Below are 19033 nucleotides of genomic sequence, written 5' to 3' on the forward strand. Positions count from 1 at the left end.
TCTTCACTACATATATCACCAGGGCAGTTTCTGATGTGGAAAAGCTAAATTCATAATCAGAATAAGTTGTCTGGTTTTATCTCCTTTTTGTTACAGTATCCTTGCAGATTTTTTAGGGACAAGAAAAAACATCTGCAGCTCTTAATAGCAAATTACTTTTACTACTCTTAGGTTAGGCACTATTACTTCATAACTGTTGCTTTGAGTGTGTAGGTATGGAAGAATGTTTTGCAAATCATTTTCTAAGCTTAATGTTTATGCTTCTATTTTTTTTTTTATGAATCTCTTTGAACAATCAAATTCTTGCTTTCCGTTAAAAGATTTACTTCTCTATTACATAACAAAGACGACTCCAGGCGACCATCATAGATCTGAGTGTAAAATGGTAGATATTTTAACATGGATTTCTTTTCTGGATTTTCAAGGAGTCAAAATGTTATCAAAAGTATGTGATAATTTTATAGTTTTTACCTACTACCGACAGATCCCAAGAGCAGATAATCTGTCTAAATTAGTCTTGTGTGTGTAGACGGCAGGCATCTTCTTCCTTTGGTGAAAGCTGTGGTCACATAAACTACCGCATTCTAGACAGTCACTTCAGAACCCCTAGAAGCCTAGCAAACTTCAGCTGTCACTCAGACATTCTTATATTCAAAATTTGGAAAGAGAGAAAGCAGACAAAGTAAAACTGAAATTTTAAACACCATTCTAACATACTCAAGCAAATTCAAGGTTTGTGATTTCTCCAGAGTTAGGAAGCGGCCAACTAAACCAGCAGCAAGTAGTCTAAGTAAATCTTCATTCCAAGAAAGGGGCACCCCCTGTATAGGAAGGAGCCTTCCATCAGGCTACTCAAATTGAGAACCCAAATTCCAGAAAATAGTGTTTTGACCAAGAAAGAATAATCACACCTCAGACAGATGTTTCTGGAGAATGTTTTACATTTTTTATTTTTTTTATGGCAAGGAAACTTTAGAGTCTCGGAGCATAAGAAACATTGAAAATTTCTGAAAGCACAAAGAAATTCATGTCTATAGATTTATGGACACTAATTAGAGTCGGCCACAAAAGCTTATGAAAACACTTCTCTCCATTAGCTGTATCTGTTTTTATCCCTCCTAGTTGCCCTTCCTCCACTGGAACATTGTTAGCCGTTAACATTTACTGCATAGGTACAGTAGCTGAGCACCAAACAGGAGTAGATCAGGAGCCTGCCTCCCCAAATTATAAGTTCTCCATACTAAGGGTAGTTGGTAACCTGCTATAACGTATAGCTGTTGTGTGGTGAAAATTAGGAAGCCTCTTTCTCAAAGCAGTCATGCAAGTTTAATCATAGAAGATTCATTCTCAAGTGTCAATTCCCAAAAGTGAGTGTAAAGACTCATTGGTCTTTTTTTGCCCCACTTTCTTCTTGTCTGGACAGTTCTGTTAAGGAGGGCCATATTAGTCTCCTTGAGCTGCCATTACAGAATAACACAGATTGGGTGGGTTAAACAACAGAATCTTTTTTTATCACAGTTCTGAAGGTTGGAAGTCCAAGATCAAAGTGCCAGCAGGGTTGGTTTCTGGTGATACCTTTCTTTCTGGCTTGCAGACAGCCACCTTCTCTCTCTATCCTCACATGGCCTTTTCTCTGTGTACATTGGGCAAGGGCGGAGCGGGGTGGGGGTGCAATTTGGTGTTTCTTGCCTCTTTCTCTTCTTATTGGGACATCAGTCCTTATAACCTCATTTAACCTTAAATTACCTCTTCATGGCCTTATTTCCAAATACAGTCACATTGGGGGTTAGGGCTTCAACATATGAATTTGGGGGAGACAGTTCGGTTCACAACAAGAGCAAGAACAGGACACAAAGAATCAGGAAACAAGTTAGGAAAACTAACTGGAAATGTTATTTCTCAACTAGATTTATATAGGCAAAGTTATATAGGCCATTGAGCAATTATCCAAGTCAGCAATGTATTAATAGCTCTTCCAGTAATACAAACGTCCTCTTTCCTCAGTCCCAGGAAATCTTTCCTAAATCAGTAATTCTCTTAAGAATCAAACGTGGAGCTTTTTAATAAAACATATCTTCCCCAGCCCTTCCCACAGAGATTCTAAATAAATTAGATCTGGAATGCAGACCTAGGAACCTGCATATTTAGCAATATCCCTGGAAGTTTCGGTACTGGTGGTTTTTAAACCACACTTTGAAAATCATGGAACTAAATAAATAATTGCTTGTTTTCCAGTTTGCTACATCTCTATAGAAAATGGGACAAAATACTGATAGCGATTTACCAAAAGATAAGTTTGAAGAAAATTTGTTGCAAAATTAAAAGAAATCTGATTAACTGACATGAGAATAAAAGAAATGAATTATAGGGAAAGTTAATGGAATTTCCAGACTCTAGGCATTTATTCCCTGATGATGAAATTTGGGTACCTAGTGCACTGGAGAATTTTCAGAATAATTCAAGCCCCACAGTATAGTGTTCAAAATTTGGCATCAAAAAGAATGTGGTAAATTTTCCCAGAATAATTTGTTTCTGCCTGTCAAAGATCTGATGATGGAAAAGGATATTGTCATGGATTGACTGGGTGGGTCTTGGGGGCTTCTACAAATGCTCTTCTTGGGAGGACATTGGCGGTTGTCCTAGACCCTGCAGAGCCCTTGAAACTAAGGTTTACTTTAGCATTTAGCCCCTCCAGGGTTGGCAAAGCAGCAAAGAACAGAAAGAACTGGCTCCCCATGGGGAGGGAGAGTGAAAAGGAGGCAGATAAGAGATTCCTATTTCACCCACAGCAGCGGGGTGTCCCTAAGCTGGATCCCACAAGCCACACCTCATTGTCTCCACAGCACACACCCCAGGCTTGCCTCAGTCCTTCATTGCTTATCTCCCCCCAAATAAGGGTAACCTTCTTCATTTACCTTAACCCCAGGATGGTTTCATAGAATTATTCTTCCCTAAAAATAAACTCTAGCCCATTTAGAAGCTTTCACCTGAAATCCCCTTTTCTTGAAGATGGACACCTATTTGTTGCCATGAATATTCCAAGAGAAATTTGGAGTAATATATTCCGTTACTAACTAACTTTTCTCACTATTTCCCTGCATGGCCACTCCTGCAGTGACTCTCCAACTGGAAACAGCCTGCCTGGCAGGAGGCTGGCTCTAGTTCCTCAGAGCAAGCTTCCGAGTTTCCCTATCAGAAATCTCTCCCTGGAGTTTGAGTAATGGATAAAATTGGGCTATAGACCATCAGGTGGGGTCTGGCCATGATTCCCCTCAGCAACATCTTGAATGGCTGAACTTCTTCCTTTGGAATGTGATTTTGTTAAAATACTCATTTTTGCTGTTATGTCCTAGAGCCTCAGAGACAAATAATTTTAGCAGCGTATGTTATATCCTAAAGTTGAATTTTCAACATTATTCTATATTCTTATATCTTTCTGTATTTTTTTCTTTTTCTTCTACTAAAGTTTCCTCAGGTCAGGAAGTCACTCATCTCTTCAAAAAGCTGGCCAGATGGGAGGGAGGGAGGCGGGGAGGGAGAGAGAGGATTCTCAGTAATGAGATTGGTTCTCAGGAGGCAGCATAGTCTAATAATCGGGCTTTATTAGGAGTTTAAATGCAGGCATTACTTATGAGTTCATCACTAACATGAGAGTGGTACTTTATCTCCTTTTGTCACTAAGCTACCCAGAGCTGGAATGGCTCCTTTGTGACAGGCTGCACAGAACCACTTCTCTCTTGAACAAGGAGAAGTGCGTGCTTCTATCACACAAATGTTGCTTGTTCAGTAGTGAGCATGTGTGCTCTCGAGCCTTGAGCCCCTGCATCCCACTTGCAGGCAGAGGAATTAGTCTAAGACGTAATACTTGCCACACAACTTCCTCACAGGGTTGTGGGGAGGATTAATGAGATGCTATTTCCATTGCAATTTATGTTCTTCAGAAAAAGATACTAAGTACTAGATATTAGAATTAGGGATTATATAGGTAATCAAGCAAAGGAGATATTTGACTGATTCTAGTCACTAAAGGAAGCTTTAATCTGGGAGGTGGGGAAGGAAAAATGCAGTGAGTATAATGTTAGCTGGAAGCCATTGTCCCTTATGAAGCAAAAGACCAAGAATGGAGTGTGAAGGGCTATGTACAGTATAAATATAGACCCATTCTGGCTCTTGAGGCTTACAATTTAAGTCTTGGGGAAGCTGACATTTCATGGATTCAGATGAAAACCTTAAGGCTTTTTTTTTTTTTTTTTTTTGTCATTTCTGCCTCTGCCATCATTAGCCAGTCGACAGGTTTGGGGACCAGAGGAATGTTGCAAAAGTGTAGGCAAACTGCCCCCATCCATGTGCTAGGGGGCACAGTAACATTCTGGAATTAGTACATATCATGGAAGAATTGTGGAAACCCTCATGTGCTACAAGGGCTGGGGTGAGGAGTGAAGGGGCGGGAAGATGGTTAATTACAATTGCCATGGGCAAAGCTACAGTCAATAAAGATGGTGATCTTCTCATAGTTAAACACATAAGTAGCAGAGTTGGAATGTAACTAGGTTTTCAGAGGTTCCCTTCTTAAAGTCTTTGTTTCTTCCATTTATTATAGTGTGTCCACAACTATGGTTTACCTACCAGTGGTTGGATGTAAGACAATTTCAGATGGTACATGAGAAACCATTTTTAAATTTATTTTAATAGGTTAGATTAAAATAAAATTTAATCTGCATATTTTACTATATTACTATATTTAACATGCATGGTTCATAAATATAATTGCTTAGAACAATGATTCTCAATACTGGTTGCACATTAGAATCACACAGAAAGCTTTAAAAAAACACCAGTGATGGTTCTCACACTAGGTTATTAAATCAGAATCTCTAAGACGTGCCTTCCTCTTAGCTATATTTTATAAAAAGCTCAACAAGTGACTCTAAAGAGCAAATAGCATTGGGAAACCCTAGAATAGACTGAGATTAAGCATTTTTTCAGTAAGCAGATTTATAAAATATTAAGTAAATAATATCATAGCATGTGGATATGGCACATATCACGAAGGTCCTATATTGAACAAATAACTGAAATTTGGTTCCCCCTATCATGGGTAGTTCCCATTCTATGAGACAACACTGATCCCGAAGAACAATGAGAAAACCAGAGATATCCAAGGAAAATTATAGATGTGGGACTGTGACAACAGCAAGACTAATTATTTGTTCATGCTCACGTAGGAATAAAAGACAGAGGGATTTGGGGCAGGGCAGAGTAAAGGTAGCAGGTTAGATTGGAGGTTAGTCAATAACTCAATTACTCAATATATTACCCTCTGACTCTTCCACCTTATAGTTCAGAAATGTGTCTTTTCCTCGTTTCCTTTTCCTCGTTTCCATTTTTAAGGTCCAGTCAGTGAGTGTGGTGGCGGCGCCATTTTTAAGGTCCAGTCAGTGAGTGTGGTGGCGGCGCCATCAGAAGGCTGATAAAAAAAAAGATGATAAAGAATCTAGAATGACATGTTCCTGGTCGGTGAGATTACCAGTGACTCTGACTCCTTTCACCCATTCATGTTTTTATTCATCATTTCTTCATTCATACAGGAAGCATTTATTGAGCATCTACTATATTGCTTTTAAGTATAGTCAGAACATTTCTCGGTAAATACGCATTGTCTTTATAATATGATCAAACAAATCTTAAAGTTATTTTTATTTTAGAAAAACTAAATAATGTATATGACTGACTGTTCTGTAGTCACAACACAGCCAGACTCAAGGTGGGAGGAAAACAAGAAGCTGAGGCATTTTCAGCCACACCTGAGAATCTCAGTAGGGTTGGGTGGAAAGCCTTAGAGGTATCTCTTCTGTGAAATGGAGGAAATGAAATCCCTCCGAAGGCACTGGAAAAGGTGCCTAAGCCCTTTTCCCTCTATTCTTTCATCTGTTAAATGGGGATAATGATACTTTGTGTTTACCTACCTCAGAGAGGCATTATCAGGTCTATTTAAAGGCTCTTCCCATGAAAGCTGCTGTGTAATTACCAAGAGTAGCTATGATAAAGAAACCTAAATACAACAGCAAATCATCTGGAACAAATTCTCGAGGGGGTTTACTTCTCTGGAAAAACTGAAGAAAAGGGTAGCAGCTCTCCTCGGAGGACTTTTAGGTACCATTCTAGCTAGCTGGAAGTTTAGGGAAAGCTAGCTGCTTTTCAAAGTCTCCTCCTTGCTGATCGCTTGAGATCTTTCTCCCGCTTACTTTCCCCCCCACGGCCTAAACAGTTTCCGTCTGAAGTTCCTCTTTCAAGTGTTTTCAGAAACTTGATTTTAACTCAGAACTCTTTTATCTACGAAAGGAATCTCGAGCAAATCATTTACCTATGAAAGAGAAATAGAGAGAGAGGCAGAGAAAGAAGAGAGGTTATAATTTGGGGAAAACATGCATTGTATAGATGATAGGAAATGAGAACTTCTTTAATAACTTTGAAAAAGAAGATTGAAGTAATAGATCGTTAATGTCAGGCTCTGCAGAAATTCGTTGGACAAACTATTTAGGGTATATGAGATGGGAGCAGGAGCACAGAAGGCAAGGACGCCACTGCTAGGACAGCTCAAGAGAGAGCCAAGCCAGCTGAATCAGGCTAATGGCGGTGTGGTTAGAATAAAGAGATAGACTGAAGAAAGAAACATCATATAGCTCTAGAATCTTGGCAACACATTGAACATAGCAAGAAAATGGAAGAAAAGTCAAGATTACCATGAAATTTGATAATGAATATCCTAAGTTTTGGTGACTTCCTTAAGAGAGAGAGAAGACAGCCAAGACAATGAGTAGGTTGAATTTATGAATGAGATCTAGATCAATATCATTATAGAAAGCCAGTGGTTTTATATTTTCATGAAAGTTGTTTATGTAGTAAATATTCTGGCTATTTATAAACCTATGTGCAACTTATGGTATCTGAAAGGCTTCTCAGCGATAACAGAAAATGCCAAAATTTCAAAGATTGATTTTCAAGAGTGACTTACAAAGTTAATAATTATGCATAATAATAATTGTTATCATTTGTCAATTGATTATTATGGCAACGACATAAATATTTTCTATATGCAACCCAGATGTCAGCTAGTGGCTTCCTAGATGTGATAAAGACCTGACAAAATTATTACAAAACCCTGCAATCCTATGTCCTATGAAAATCTAAAACTAATGCTGATGTGCAGATCTCTGGGGGTTTGCATCTTCCTGGCTCTCCCTACCTCCCAGATAACTACCACACATGGCTGCTATACCACCAGATGTGAAATTGTCCATTTACTTGCTGCTCATTTAAAATACTAAGCCATCACACGTTTAGTAAAGTCCACTGAAATTGGAAAGTCATGGGAATGAGTCATTACTTCTAACAATCTTCTCTATCCTCCCCCTACTGGATTACGTTGGGAGCATCACATTTTATTTCCCTTCATTATGCAGAGACATTCATCTTTCAAGGCATCGGCTGCACAAAGTGCCTTTTATTCGTCGAAGAAGGTAGTTTTGTTTACATGTAGCAACCATTTCTTTTCCCATCATGCTTAGGAGAGTTCGTTTAACCCTCAAAACATTCCCACTTTACAGATGAGGCAACTGAGGCTTAAAGAGGTTCAATACCAGCCCAAGGAAATAAACATATGAAGTGGTAGAAAGAGAATTTAAGTCCATTGGCTGGCTGGCTCTTAAAATTAACTCAGCCTTTGAAAGATAGGATAAATAATTATCTATACCAGTTTACCTTGTCACTTCAAAAACAGCTTAGTTTTTTCATAAAAACTTTGTATTTCAAAATAAAGTCATACTCTCCTAAACACTGCATAGGGGGATTTACAGAGTAAAAATCCAAGCAATTTAGTATCATTTCAGAGAAACAGAGTTAGGATAATTAAGATATCTAAACAATGGAAATTCAACTTTATTATTTTTAAGTAATAAAACTCAGATGGGGACATAGGCCACTCACTTGTCAAACCTGCAAATTACACAAAAGAATAGCTAATACTGATGCCGATGGCAAGAGGAGTAGGAAGAGAAGGAGGAGGATAGTTAGCATTTATTTAGCACTGTTATAAATGCTTTACATATCTTATTTCTTTTAATCCTGAAAAAAAAAAGCTATGCCTTAGGTCTATTGTTACCTCTATTTTACAAATAAGGTTAAAGAGAGCAAAGTGGCTACCCCAAGGTCACTAATCTCAGAAAAGCTGAAGGCAGCTGTCTCACCCTAGTTGTGAGTCTTTCACCCTTAGCAACCAGGCTGTCCTGCTTCAAGAGTCATGATGTTTTTAATAGATGTCTCTACTACGATGAAAGTAAGTGCCATTAAAAATAGTCATGCATTTTATCTTTAAAATATTTAACTAGAAGAAATATAGGATAAGGAAATCTGGCTTGAAAATACTTGGTTTAAAAAAAAAAATCTATATTTGTAGTCAGTTGGAAGCCTAACAGGAACCCAGCCAGCATTGCACTGGCACTGCTGCTGGAAGACTATTGTGATTTTAGAAAGCCTTAAAAAATGGTATATTTCCTATCACATATAGCATTTGTTATATTGTGTGCAATTCTGACCTTCACATTTTTAAAAGGGAAATTGAAAGTCTAGAAATACTCAAAAGAGGTGAACAAGATGGTAAGGGAAATGGAAACTTGTTCATAAAGAAGTGAGGAATTTCAACATAGGAAAGAGAAGACATATGGCAACTGTCTTCCAATATTTGAAGTGCTGCCATGACACGGAGACAGGAACTTGCCTTTTTTCTCTGGAAGTCTTAGGTAGATTTTCAACTCAAAATAAGGAGGAAAAATATATCTAACATAACTGTTCAACGACTTTCTATAACAGAGTGGATTTAAAAAACTAAGTTTCGTTTCATTATAAACTTCCAACTTGACAAGAATACTTTTTTAAAAAACTGTTAAAAGGACTTCTACATTATGTAGAGAACCAGATCAAATCAGTGGCCTCAAGACTGGCTATGTTAGAATCAACTGGAAGACTCTGAAATTATTGATTTTTAAGACCTCATCCCATTGACTCATAATCTCTGAAAGTTGGAACCTGAGAATTTATACCAAGAATCTAAATTTTGTAATCCCCTCAGATGATTTTGGTGATTTACCAGACTTGGGAATCACTAAACTAGATTATTCCAAAATTCTCTTCTCGTTCTCTAATTTAACAATTCTTAGAACATGCAGAATATTTTCTTTAATGAATGAGAATTATTTATAATTTGTAAAATGAATATGCATTGGTAGCACTAAAGTGCCAGCAGACCACCCGATTTCTTTTTTTAATAGTTAAAATATTTTTAACTTTTTTACCGAGGTAAGATTGACATACAGAAAAGTTGAACATATTTAAATTATGCTCTTTGATGAGTTTGAATATAAGTACACACCCATGAAACTGTCGCCATCTATAATCCCAAATTTTTTACTACCTCTAGAAGTTTCCTCCCTTCTTCTTTTTTTATAAGAACATTTAACATAGAATCTATTCTCTAAACAAATTTTTAAGTATAAAATATAGTATTATTACTATGCGTACTATACTGTATAGTAGATCTCTAGGATTGCTCATGTTACATAAATGAAACTATTTACCCTTTGATCAGCACCTCCTTATTCCCCTTTCTCCCAGCCTCTGGCAACTGCCAATCTCCTCGCTGCTTCTATGAGTTCAACTATTTTAGATTCTTACATAAGTGGAATTCTTAGTATTTGTTCTGTGCCTGGTTTATTTCACTTAGCATAATGTCTTCTAAGTTCATTCATGTTGTAGCAAATGGCAAGATTTCCTGCATTATTAAGGCTGGTTAATATCCCATTGTATTTTTATACCATACGTTCTCTATCCATTCTTGTCGATGGACATTTAGATTGTTTCCATGTCTTTACTAAAGTAAATAATGCTGCAGTGAACATAGGAGTGCAAATATTTCTTCAAGATCTTGATTTCAATTATTTTCGATATATACCCAGAGGGATTCCTGGATCACATTTTTGTATTTACTTTTTAACTTTTTGAGGAACCTCTATACTCTTTTTCCATAGTGGCTGTTCCAATTTACATTCCAACGTACTTTACAAATGATGGCATAAATTTGTCAGAAACAATTAGTCATCAGAGAAGTGCAAATTAAAACCACAATTCAAGACTACTACACACTCATCAAAATGGCTATACTGAAAAATGACAGATACACACATGCATACATGTATGCATGCATAAATACATAGATATTCACTTCTGTAAAAATACAGAGAGGTCCTTACTTTCATTCACAGCTGATCAATATGTAAGTTGGTCCATTCACTTTGGAGAACTATTTGGCAACATCTACTAAAGCTGAAAATATGCATAATTTATGTTTCAACAATTCCATTCTTAGGTATGTATACAATATAAGTACACACATGTGTTCTCCACAATACCTATGAATGAGTATATCAGAGGAGTGCTATTTATAATATGCAAAAACTGAAAAAAACATAAATGTCCAACATCACCAGAATGCATAAATATATAGTATTCAAAACATTGAATACCGTTCATCAGAGACATTGAAAAAACTATAACTACAGAAAACAACATAGATATCATAAATATAATTTGAGCAAAAGATGCTGAAAGTAAAAGAGTACACCTGGCATATTTTACTTATATAAAGTTTAAAATCATTATAAACTTTTAAATCAGGCATTACTGATTTATGGTTTTAAAAAATGATAGTAGTCACCTTGTCTTTTGTATAGGAGAAAAAGGGAGCGCAAAGTGATTGGCAAGAGTACAAAGAGGATTTTTGTGGATGCTGTTAATGCTCTGTTTTTTTTTCCAATTACAGTTCACTTGATTCCTTAAATAGGTTAAAACTTTTCTTTCAAACTAGTTAATGAAAACTTTTTCTTAATGTGTCATGGAAAGAAAAACTTCATCTGGCCTGTTTCCCAATTATTAAATTTCCAAATCACTGAAATAAAAATAAATGAGACTTTACCATCTTAGAAAACCAGTATGATGAAAAATTTGTTTACACCGGGAGGTTTTATGTCATCCTTCAATCATTCATCCCCGGAACCAAAGTCCGTATGCTCACGAGCACACCCTCATACATACGCTCATACACGCACAAATGTGATACATGGTAAATGTTGGGCAATTACTGAGATGGAACAAAGGAAACCTTGAAATTCTATCTGCTTTTTCCCCTTATATTTTTCTATGCAAAAATCTAGGAACTCAAATTAAAAGCATACAAATAACATTATTAATCATGACATACTCAGCTCTTTGTTTAAATTTCTCTAATTCTTTTCCTTTTAAATACATTACTTTGGTCAAGGTGGTGCTTAGATGAGAAATAAAAAGAAATATTTAAAAAAATATTAAAAGATTTGAAGAGAATATTAATTTTGGCTAAATGGTTTTCTATGTGAAGATCTTCTAAAAGTATACCGTGTTGCCATACGAAGGAACTCTAATTATTGCAGCAGGGCTACGTTTGTAGATTTTACCTAATCTAAAATTAAACCTGTAAGGCTCTGCTGGAATTATTTAGAAAAGAATAATTGAAACCCACTTTAGTAAATTAATTCAAATTCTCCTAATTTTACTTTTCTAGTTCACAAGGTATCTTTTTTTCATAGTGTTTTTGAATTGAAGTTCACATACATCAAACAAATAGCATGATAATTAGAGTTTTCAATATCCAATACACATCATTATTATCTGTCATTATTGTCATTGTCACTATTGTAATTGCACATTGTAAAAAGAATGGAAGATTTCTACAGGAATTTTTCACATATATTACTTTCTAGGAGTAATTGAATAGTTGACATTGCATTTATATCAAAGTAAAATATGTGATGGTTTTTCTCATTTGTTTTGTTCTTAAGAAATAAGAAATGTAGAGTAATCTCTATTAGACTCCTTTATATGGATCCAGATAGGTTCATAGTTTTATGTAGTTTCCACATGTATATTTTCTTATAACAAGGCTCAGAAGATAGCCAATGTAATTAAAGAGATAATTTTCTAAGAACATAGAATTATGAGATAACAACTGGGTAGTGAGGTCCTCTAAATTAGCTTGTGTTTATATAAACGAACAGAACAAGAATCTCAGTGAAAAATATTACTTTTCTTTTTTTTAACTATTTTTATAAGTTTTGGCATGTTAAAATAAAGCCCACATTATATTTTTCAATACCTACAGACTGATTAATAATAATTTACCTTAGAGTTTACATAGAACTTTTCGCTTCATTGTTTTATGTAATTCTCATGACAGGCCTTTGAAGAGGGAGGTCAGATATTAATAGATATTAATATTCATAGTTTACTTAAAGATATTAATATTAATAGTTTACTTAAAGATAAGAAAACAAGTCTCTAAGAAGCCAAGTAACTTAACACAAAGTCACTCTGATGAAGAGCAAAATTAACACTAGAATCTGGATCATCTGGGTCTAAATCAGAAGTTATAGTAAAATATAAAAAAATAAAATTGAATTTAAAGAAAGATTATGGTTCTGGTAGAGTTAGAAGGCCTGTGTCTGAACACTGTTACTGCCACTTTGTCTATGAGAACTTCTTCAGCTCTTTGTAGAATGGAGTTATCATACCCACCATGTAGACCTGTTTTGAGAGTCTGCAGAGAACATGGTGAGAAAAACATTCAAATGTGTTTTGTTATTTTATGTGTTCTTTCTTCCGTATGAGGCTACTTTTCCCACAGTTTATCTTATTTTTGGTTTCTATGTGATTCACTTTCACAAGGTAGAGTTTAAACTTTATGTAGAGTTAAATAATATTAATACTGTGTTGGAAAATTGAGTAACAATGTAGAATCAAAATACTCTGAGTAAAATGCATAACAAGTTGAATGAATGACGCTATAAAAAATGTAAAAGATTTAGAACGTGTCATCATTCACTAAGGAGGCCATAGCAGACTCAAAGCACTGCTCCTTCACAGACGACACACAGCCAACGCGGGTGAGTGGAATTTTTTATTTTTACTTCCATGTAAAAAAATTCTTCATCACAATCCCTGAGAAGGCCTGGACAGTTTAGAGATTTATCTTAGTTTGTGTGGATCTTAGTTTCATTGCTCCTATGCTAGCTAGTCCTTTGAATCATGTCATTGTTGGCAGGGGCGAAAGCTGTTACCATTTGCCAACTGTTTGGTGGCTTAAATATTCATAGTCTCAGTCTAGTTTTTAGAAGACAGATGGCAATGACTGGCTCTTTGGGCAGAGAAGGCGAAGACTCTAGATTCTCTCCTCATCTGCAGAGATGGTCCATCTAAGTTGATCTTGAAAATCACCAGTGGGATATGCCCAGGGAAGCTTGACTTATCAATTAATAAAATGACCTTACAAACATATTTGAGTCGTACATTTATCTCTTTTTGTCACTCATGAAACATATTTTAAAAGAAGTGCATTTATTAAATATTAAAAACGGATTTAATTATATTGCTGTGGTCACACCACAGCTTCAATGAGTTCTTTCCTCTGTGTCTAAACAGTAGATATTGGCCTGTCTGCCCCACCTGCTGACTGGCAGCATATAAATGTGTCATGTCACAACAGCCACAGAATCATGACTTCCAGTTGAACAGATCTGTCTATACGTGGTAAAACTGACAACCTAAGAAGAATATTTGCTCTCATCCTGAGTTTTCTTATACTCACAGAGTAGTTGATTATTTGGGCTAAAACTACAGTAAATAAAAATAGTCTTATATTAGTTCTATAACAAGGCATTTAGGAAGTTATACGGTGCATCAATTATGCATGTATCATTTCAAAATAAAGGAGAGTTCCTTACTGCAATGTTGCCTTAACTCCTCTTAACAAACCACTCCAATCATTAAAATCCTCAAAATATAGAGTTCTTTACTATTATATCGTTTTTGTCTCCTAACTATTGGTCTATAAGGCATATATGGATACAGATTCAAAGTACTTGAAATTCAAAGAAGTTGTTTATTTGTTTGTTTGTTTCTGGCAAAATTAATATTGCAAGCTGATACCAAATTAGGCATTTTTCTTTAAGTGTGGCTCCCCCTGCTCATCAGTCTCTAATTGGAGTTTCTTCGGAAGGTATTTTTCCTACTGAGGCATACACAATGGCACCAGAGTTTCATTAAAAGAATTCTCTCGTTCCCTTCCTTCACATGGAAAGGCCATTAACTGTATTAAGTTAACTCTCCGAATGTTAGGTTCTTAACCAACAAACAGTGCTTCTCCACAAGGGCATACTTCGCCAAGCGTCCTTGAATCTGAACGACGGCCTGAATATGTAATAATAGATTCAGAGCCATACTGTGGGTTGAGATCATATTTAAGAGGAACCTTTTTGTATTTATTGACTTTTTCCTTCAATCGTGGTTGTTCCGTTTCTTTCACCACCACCTTTAGCCTTTCAGGTAAATGAAAAGTTCAATTATATGTAAAGCAACCGTTAAATCAGCAGGCCCCTTGTGAGAGTCTGGGCCTCCCCTCCCTGCTCCAGTCTCAAGTGTGCTCAATCCGTTATTGTTTCTGAGGACGTACATCCATCAGGTCGAGTGTGCTGGCCAGGGTGCATCTTATAGCTTTTACTGCATATGAGATGTTGCAGGCCTGTTCTCGGGAACTGCCAGGCAGACTGGGAATCACAGTCACGGTTTATAGCAGCGAATTGCCAGCTCTGGATGGGTGGGTAGTCACTCCTTTCAGTGGTTGCCCCCTGGGGGAGAAGGTAGAAAAACAGAGGGAGGGAATTAGAGTGACTTTGCACAGTTGAGCAGGTTCATGCCGCTGGATCAGTGGTAAGCATTGGCAGGGCTCCACTCTGGGGAGGCTCAAAACAACCTCACAGTCTCATTTTTACCAATTGGTGCTGCTGTGCCGCCGGTGGTGCCCGGGGATAGGGTGGCGAGTGGTGGGAGTGAGGGGGAGCTGGAAAGGGGATGAAGGCAGAAGTCTCAGCTAAATTAAACAAAACATCTTCTTCATACTGGCTATCCCACTCCAGTTAGCCCTGTGCTACTAATTGTACCAAACTGGTATTTGAAGTTCCCTGGGTGATTAAAGAGTTGGCTCACAAACTCTCTGCATAACCTTAATTTTTTCAAGGTTCTTTGAGTGGAGAATGGCTTATAATAATGATTTTGACTAATACGATTTTTGACATGCAACTTTAATGCTTAACCTTAGTACAACTCCAGAGCATTTCATGTGTACTCAGCTGTAAAGAGTGATGATTTAAAGGGATAATATAAGAAAAAGGTCGTTCTAGAATGAACCTCTAACAAATTGCATAAAGGGAGCTTATTATTCCATGAGCGTGGGGATATGCCGCTCTTCTGATCATTTTTCTGCTTGGTTCAAAAAAATTGTTGAGACATGAATGGGAGAAGAAACAGGAAAAAATGAAATAGAAATCTGCAAGCAAGGAACATTCTTTTGATGGTTATGATTTCGTTGCCCTAAAAAGGCTCCACAATAATGTGGTTATTCATCTCCTCTTTTGTTTTGGGTGAAGAATTCGCTCTAACAAGAAAATGCTGTTATTGGTTGGAGGATTGCCTCCTGGGCCGGACCGCCTTCCTAGCAATTTGGTTCAGTACTACGACGATGAAAAGAAGACATGGAAAATACTCACAAGTGAGTGCCCTTCTTTATTTATTTACCCACCTATTTATTTCAGGTTAGCGCTGTCTTGAGAAATTCGAAAACATGGCTAATCAAATTAGACATTTTATTGATTTGTTACCCTTTGGAGGTCTGTTTATGGAGCACAGGGGAGTTAGAGTGAAAGACTAAATTAACATTGCAAAGGTGGGCAGTTTGATAGTCGAATAGGTCTAAATTAAAACTGGCCTAAAATTACTACACGAGTTTATGTTTCTGTGTGTGCAAAGACAGAGGGGGAGGACCGACTGAGATCTCCCAAAAGAAATTCTTCAGTTATTTTTTGTTCATCAAAAAGTAAAAGGTTGGCTAATAGCACTAGTAAATTTTCTCACATCAAAATGGTTGTTTAGTTCATTGTCTTGGTAACTAACATTCCTTCTGCGTTTTAGACATTTCCACTCATTAATCTTTAGTCTGTGGAACTGGGTCTTGAAAGAAACACCCACTTCTTTGCTCCACAGTTTTGATACATAGATATAATCGTGGCCTATCCCCGGCTGCATTAAATTGTGCTTGCAGACCTCCACCCCAAATCCTCCTGCTCCCCTCCTTAAAGGGTAATTGTATTTTACAGCAAACCTCTTGCCTTGGGCACTGAGATTTGGAACTTATTGTTATATTGGTTATGATTCCCAGTCTGACTCAGCCATGGTATCAAAAATCATCGTTTCTCGAGTGCAGCAGGCTGTGTGCACCAGTCCCCTTGTGTGCACAGTGGCTGCACTGGTCAATAAAACTAAATTTTAACTGTCAAAATTGCCTACAGCTGTATAGATAAAATAATAAATGAGCAATTTTGATCCATAAATCAAAGCCATACATTTAAAACCGACAAAAGCGAAAGTTAGATTTTCTCATTGCTCATGTCTGTTAAGCGGTTCTATGTCTTATTGGATTAAAAAACAGATCATTTCCTTTCCTTTTACTGAAAGCCCTTTAACATAATAGAAACAGGACAACAATTTGCCCATAAGAGCAGAAGAGGAGCAAAGACATGTGAGGTGGTGCTTGAAATAACACATTTTGGAGCTGGCTTACCCCAGCGAAACCTGCAGTAGCATTGTCCAGGAGCTGAAACGAGAAAGCTCCCTGGACACCTATACACTGTGGTTGTAGTAAAGAAGTGGTGGAATAGTAGCAGCGAGATTAAAAAGAAGAAAGGAAGAAAAATAAGGTAAAGATGCCTTCACAGGATTTTCATTCTCTTTCTGACAAAAATAGTGGCTTAAACATCCGAAATCATGACCAAGCTGTACTTTAAAGATTCATCAGAAACTACAGCTAACGTAAAACTAAAGAATTAATTTTCTGACACTTAATCAGTATAAAAAGCCTACTAAATACAATGAGATATGGATACTAGGAGGAAGAGAGAAGAAAGAGGAAGGGCAGAAGATTCTCAAAGAGAGATGACAGAGAAATAGAGGTTAAAGAACAGGGAAATAGTAGACCTAAGCAATAAATGATACGCATTTACAAATCCATCTGTTTTCCCAAGTATGTCAGGCCAGGTCAAATGTGCTACTTGTTTGAAGTCCTCCATCAAGGCAAAATTATTAAATTAGTGAAAATAATACCTACGAAAAGTCTTACGTATATTTTAAATCATGTTCTGAGATGGAGTGATCATCTAGTTTATTAAAGTGTCCTAAACTGGGACACTTTAGAGCATAAAATGGCAATTTATCTATTCATTATGCTGGGGCAGCAGGTATAGACTGGAACATATGGTCCCCCTACTCAAATTTTTCTCATTGCCTGATATAATCCTTTACCTAGAGGGATGTAGTAAGAAAGCATGAACTTGAGGCAGTGGACCTGGGTTCAAACCCTTGTCTACAACCTTGAGCAAGTCATATAAATGTCCTGATTCTTGGGTACTTCATTTAGTTATCATCTTTTCAGTACTATTAAAATAAAATGCATTTATACATCATCTAGTATATCATGTGAACTCAATAAATTGCAGGTGCTGTTGCTATTATTGTAACACCACCACCAACGTTAGCATAAGAACTGCACAGACTTTTATAGTTTAGAGGCATCGGTCAACTCAAGCTTTCCATACAGAGGGTAGACAAATTATACTGCAACAGACACAACACTTTGACCCACCGCTTGAGAGTAGGGAGCCTATTTTCCAGTTTTCAAATGTTGGATGTAATGACATACAGACGAAGAAGTAAAGATAAATGAGTATCTGTTGACTTTATTCACCACATTTGAAACTGAAAGAAATAAAGACATTGATGTATAGAGAAGTTCTCATAATGTGAACATATTCAAAGATCTTGAACTTTTTTCCTATATTCAGGCGTACTGATAACTTTGAAATAAATGTCTACTTATACTCTTCCTTTCACTGAGTCTTGTACTTTTAAACATAGAGTTTATTACCTTCTGGACTGTGACTACATGGCCCCAAAAGAAGGCATATTTTTCAGGTTTGTTGGAAAAGTATAGACAGTTTATCTGGATATTTCTGCTATCAGTTCCTATTTTTTAATTAAGGCATCTTCTTTGGCAAAGTTGACTAAATAAATCAGCTAACTGAATGGTTTCCACACTATTTGGGCCATCTAATAATAAATGAAGAAATGTTTCTCATTGGAATAAGAAAGTATCCAAATTCTTCCCAAATCCCATGAAACATTAGGGATAGCAGAATTTCCCACTGCCATTCTTTAGATCCAGAAGAACTGCTGAACTAATTGGCAGAGGGGTGAGGATGACAACTAATGCCAGGAGACAAATCCTGCTTTGGGGTCTGCCTATTTATTGAATGACTGTCTCCATATAAGCTAACAAATGAGCTAATGAGCAAAAATCCAAAACTTGAGGGTAGCTGGAGCCTATGAATCTTAGAATCCTTTGCCCACTTGACTTGAGGAAACATTTCTCAGCCTGTCTTAAACAAATGCTTCTTTTAATAACAGGCAAGAGCCCAGATACCTGCTTATGGAAGCCTCTCTACTCACACTCATTATAGAATTAAAAGGAAGACCAGTCTTAATTTTTCTTGCATATTATCTTGTTATGTTATTTGTATTCTAGAAACACTATAAAAATAAGAATAATAAACACTTTAATAATAAATTGAATGGAGTGGTGAATGGAGGTGAAAAAGTGGGTCTATGTAACATAAAGAAAATTCAACAGTCAGCCAAACAGTGGTTCGATCTACTCAAATGACAATGGGAACAATTATTCTCACTGAAAAGACTGTTTTGGTAACATACTGGCACAGACTGCATTTTTATCCTCCTTTTTGAAAAAATTATTTAATATAACATTATAAAATTAATGTTAAGAGTC

The 19033-nt window shown here is 36.6% G+C and overlaps 1 protein-coding gene across 3 annotated transcripts in view; it reads left to right on the plus strand.

Moving 5' to 3' along the window:
* Positions 1–19033, plus strand: part of KLHL14 (kelch like family member 14) — a 113919-nt gene that overhangs the window by 36392 nt on the left and 58494 nt on the right. For all 3 annotated transcript variants that reach the window (XM_015595772.2, XM_006919996.3, XM_025038654.1), the window contains exon 3: positions 15567–15688. In XM_015595772.2, coding sequence (XP_015451258.1) covers positions 15567–15688 — 122 coding nt within the window. The remainder of the gene's footprint in view (positions 1–15566; positions 15689–19033) is intronic.

This window comes from Pteropus alecto, unplaced genomic scaffold (genome assembly GCF_000325575.1).
Source record: "Pteropus alecto unplaced genomic scaffold, ASM32557v1 scaffold146, whole genome shotgun sequence".
In the NCBI taxonomy this organism is placed as follows: domain Eukaryota; kingdom Metazoa; phylum Chordata; class Mammalia; order Chiroptera; family Pteropodidae; genus Pteropus; species Pteropus alecto.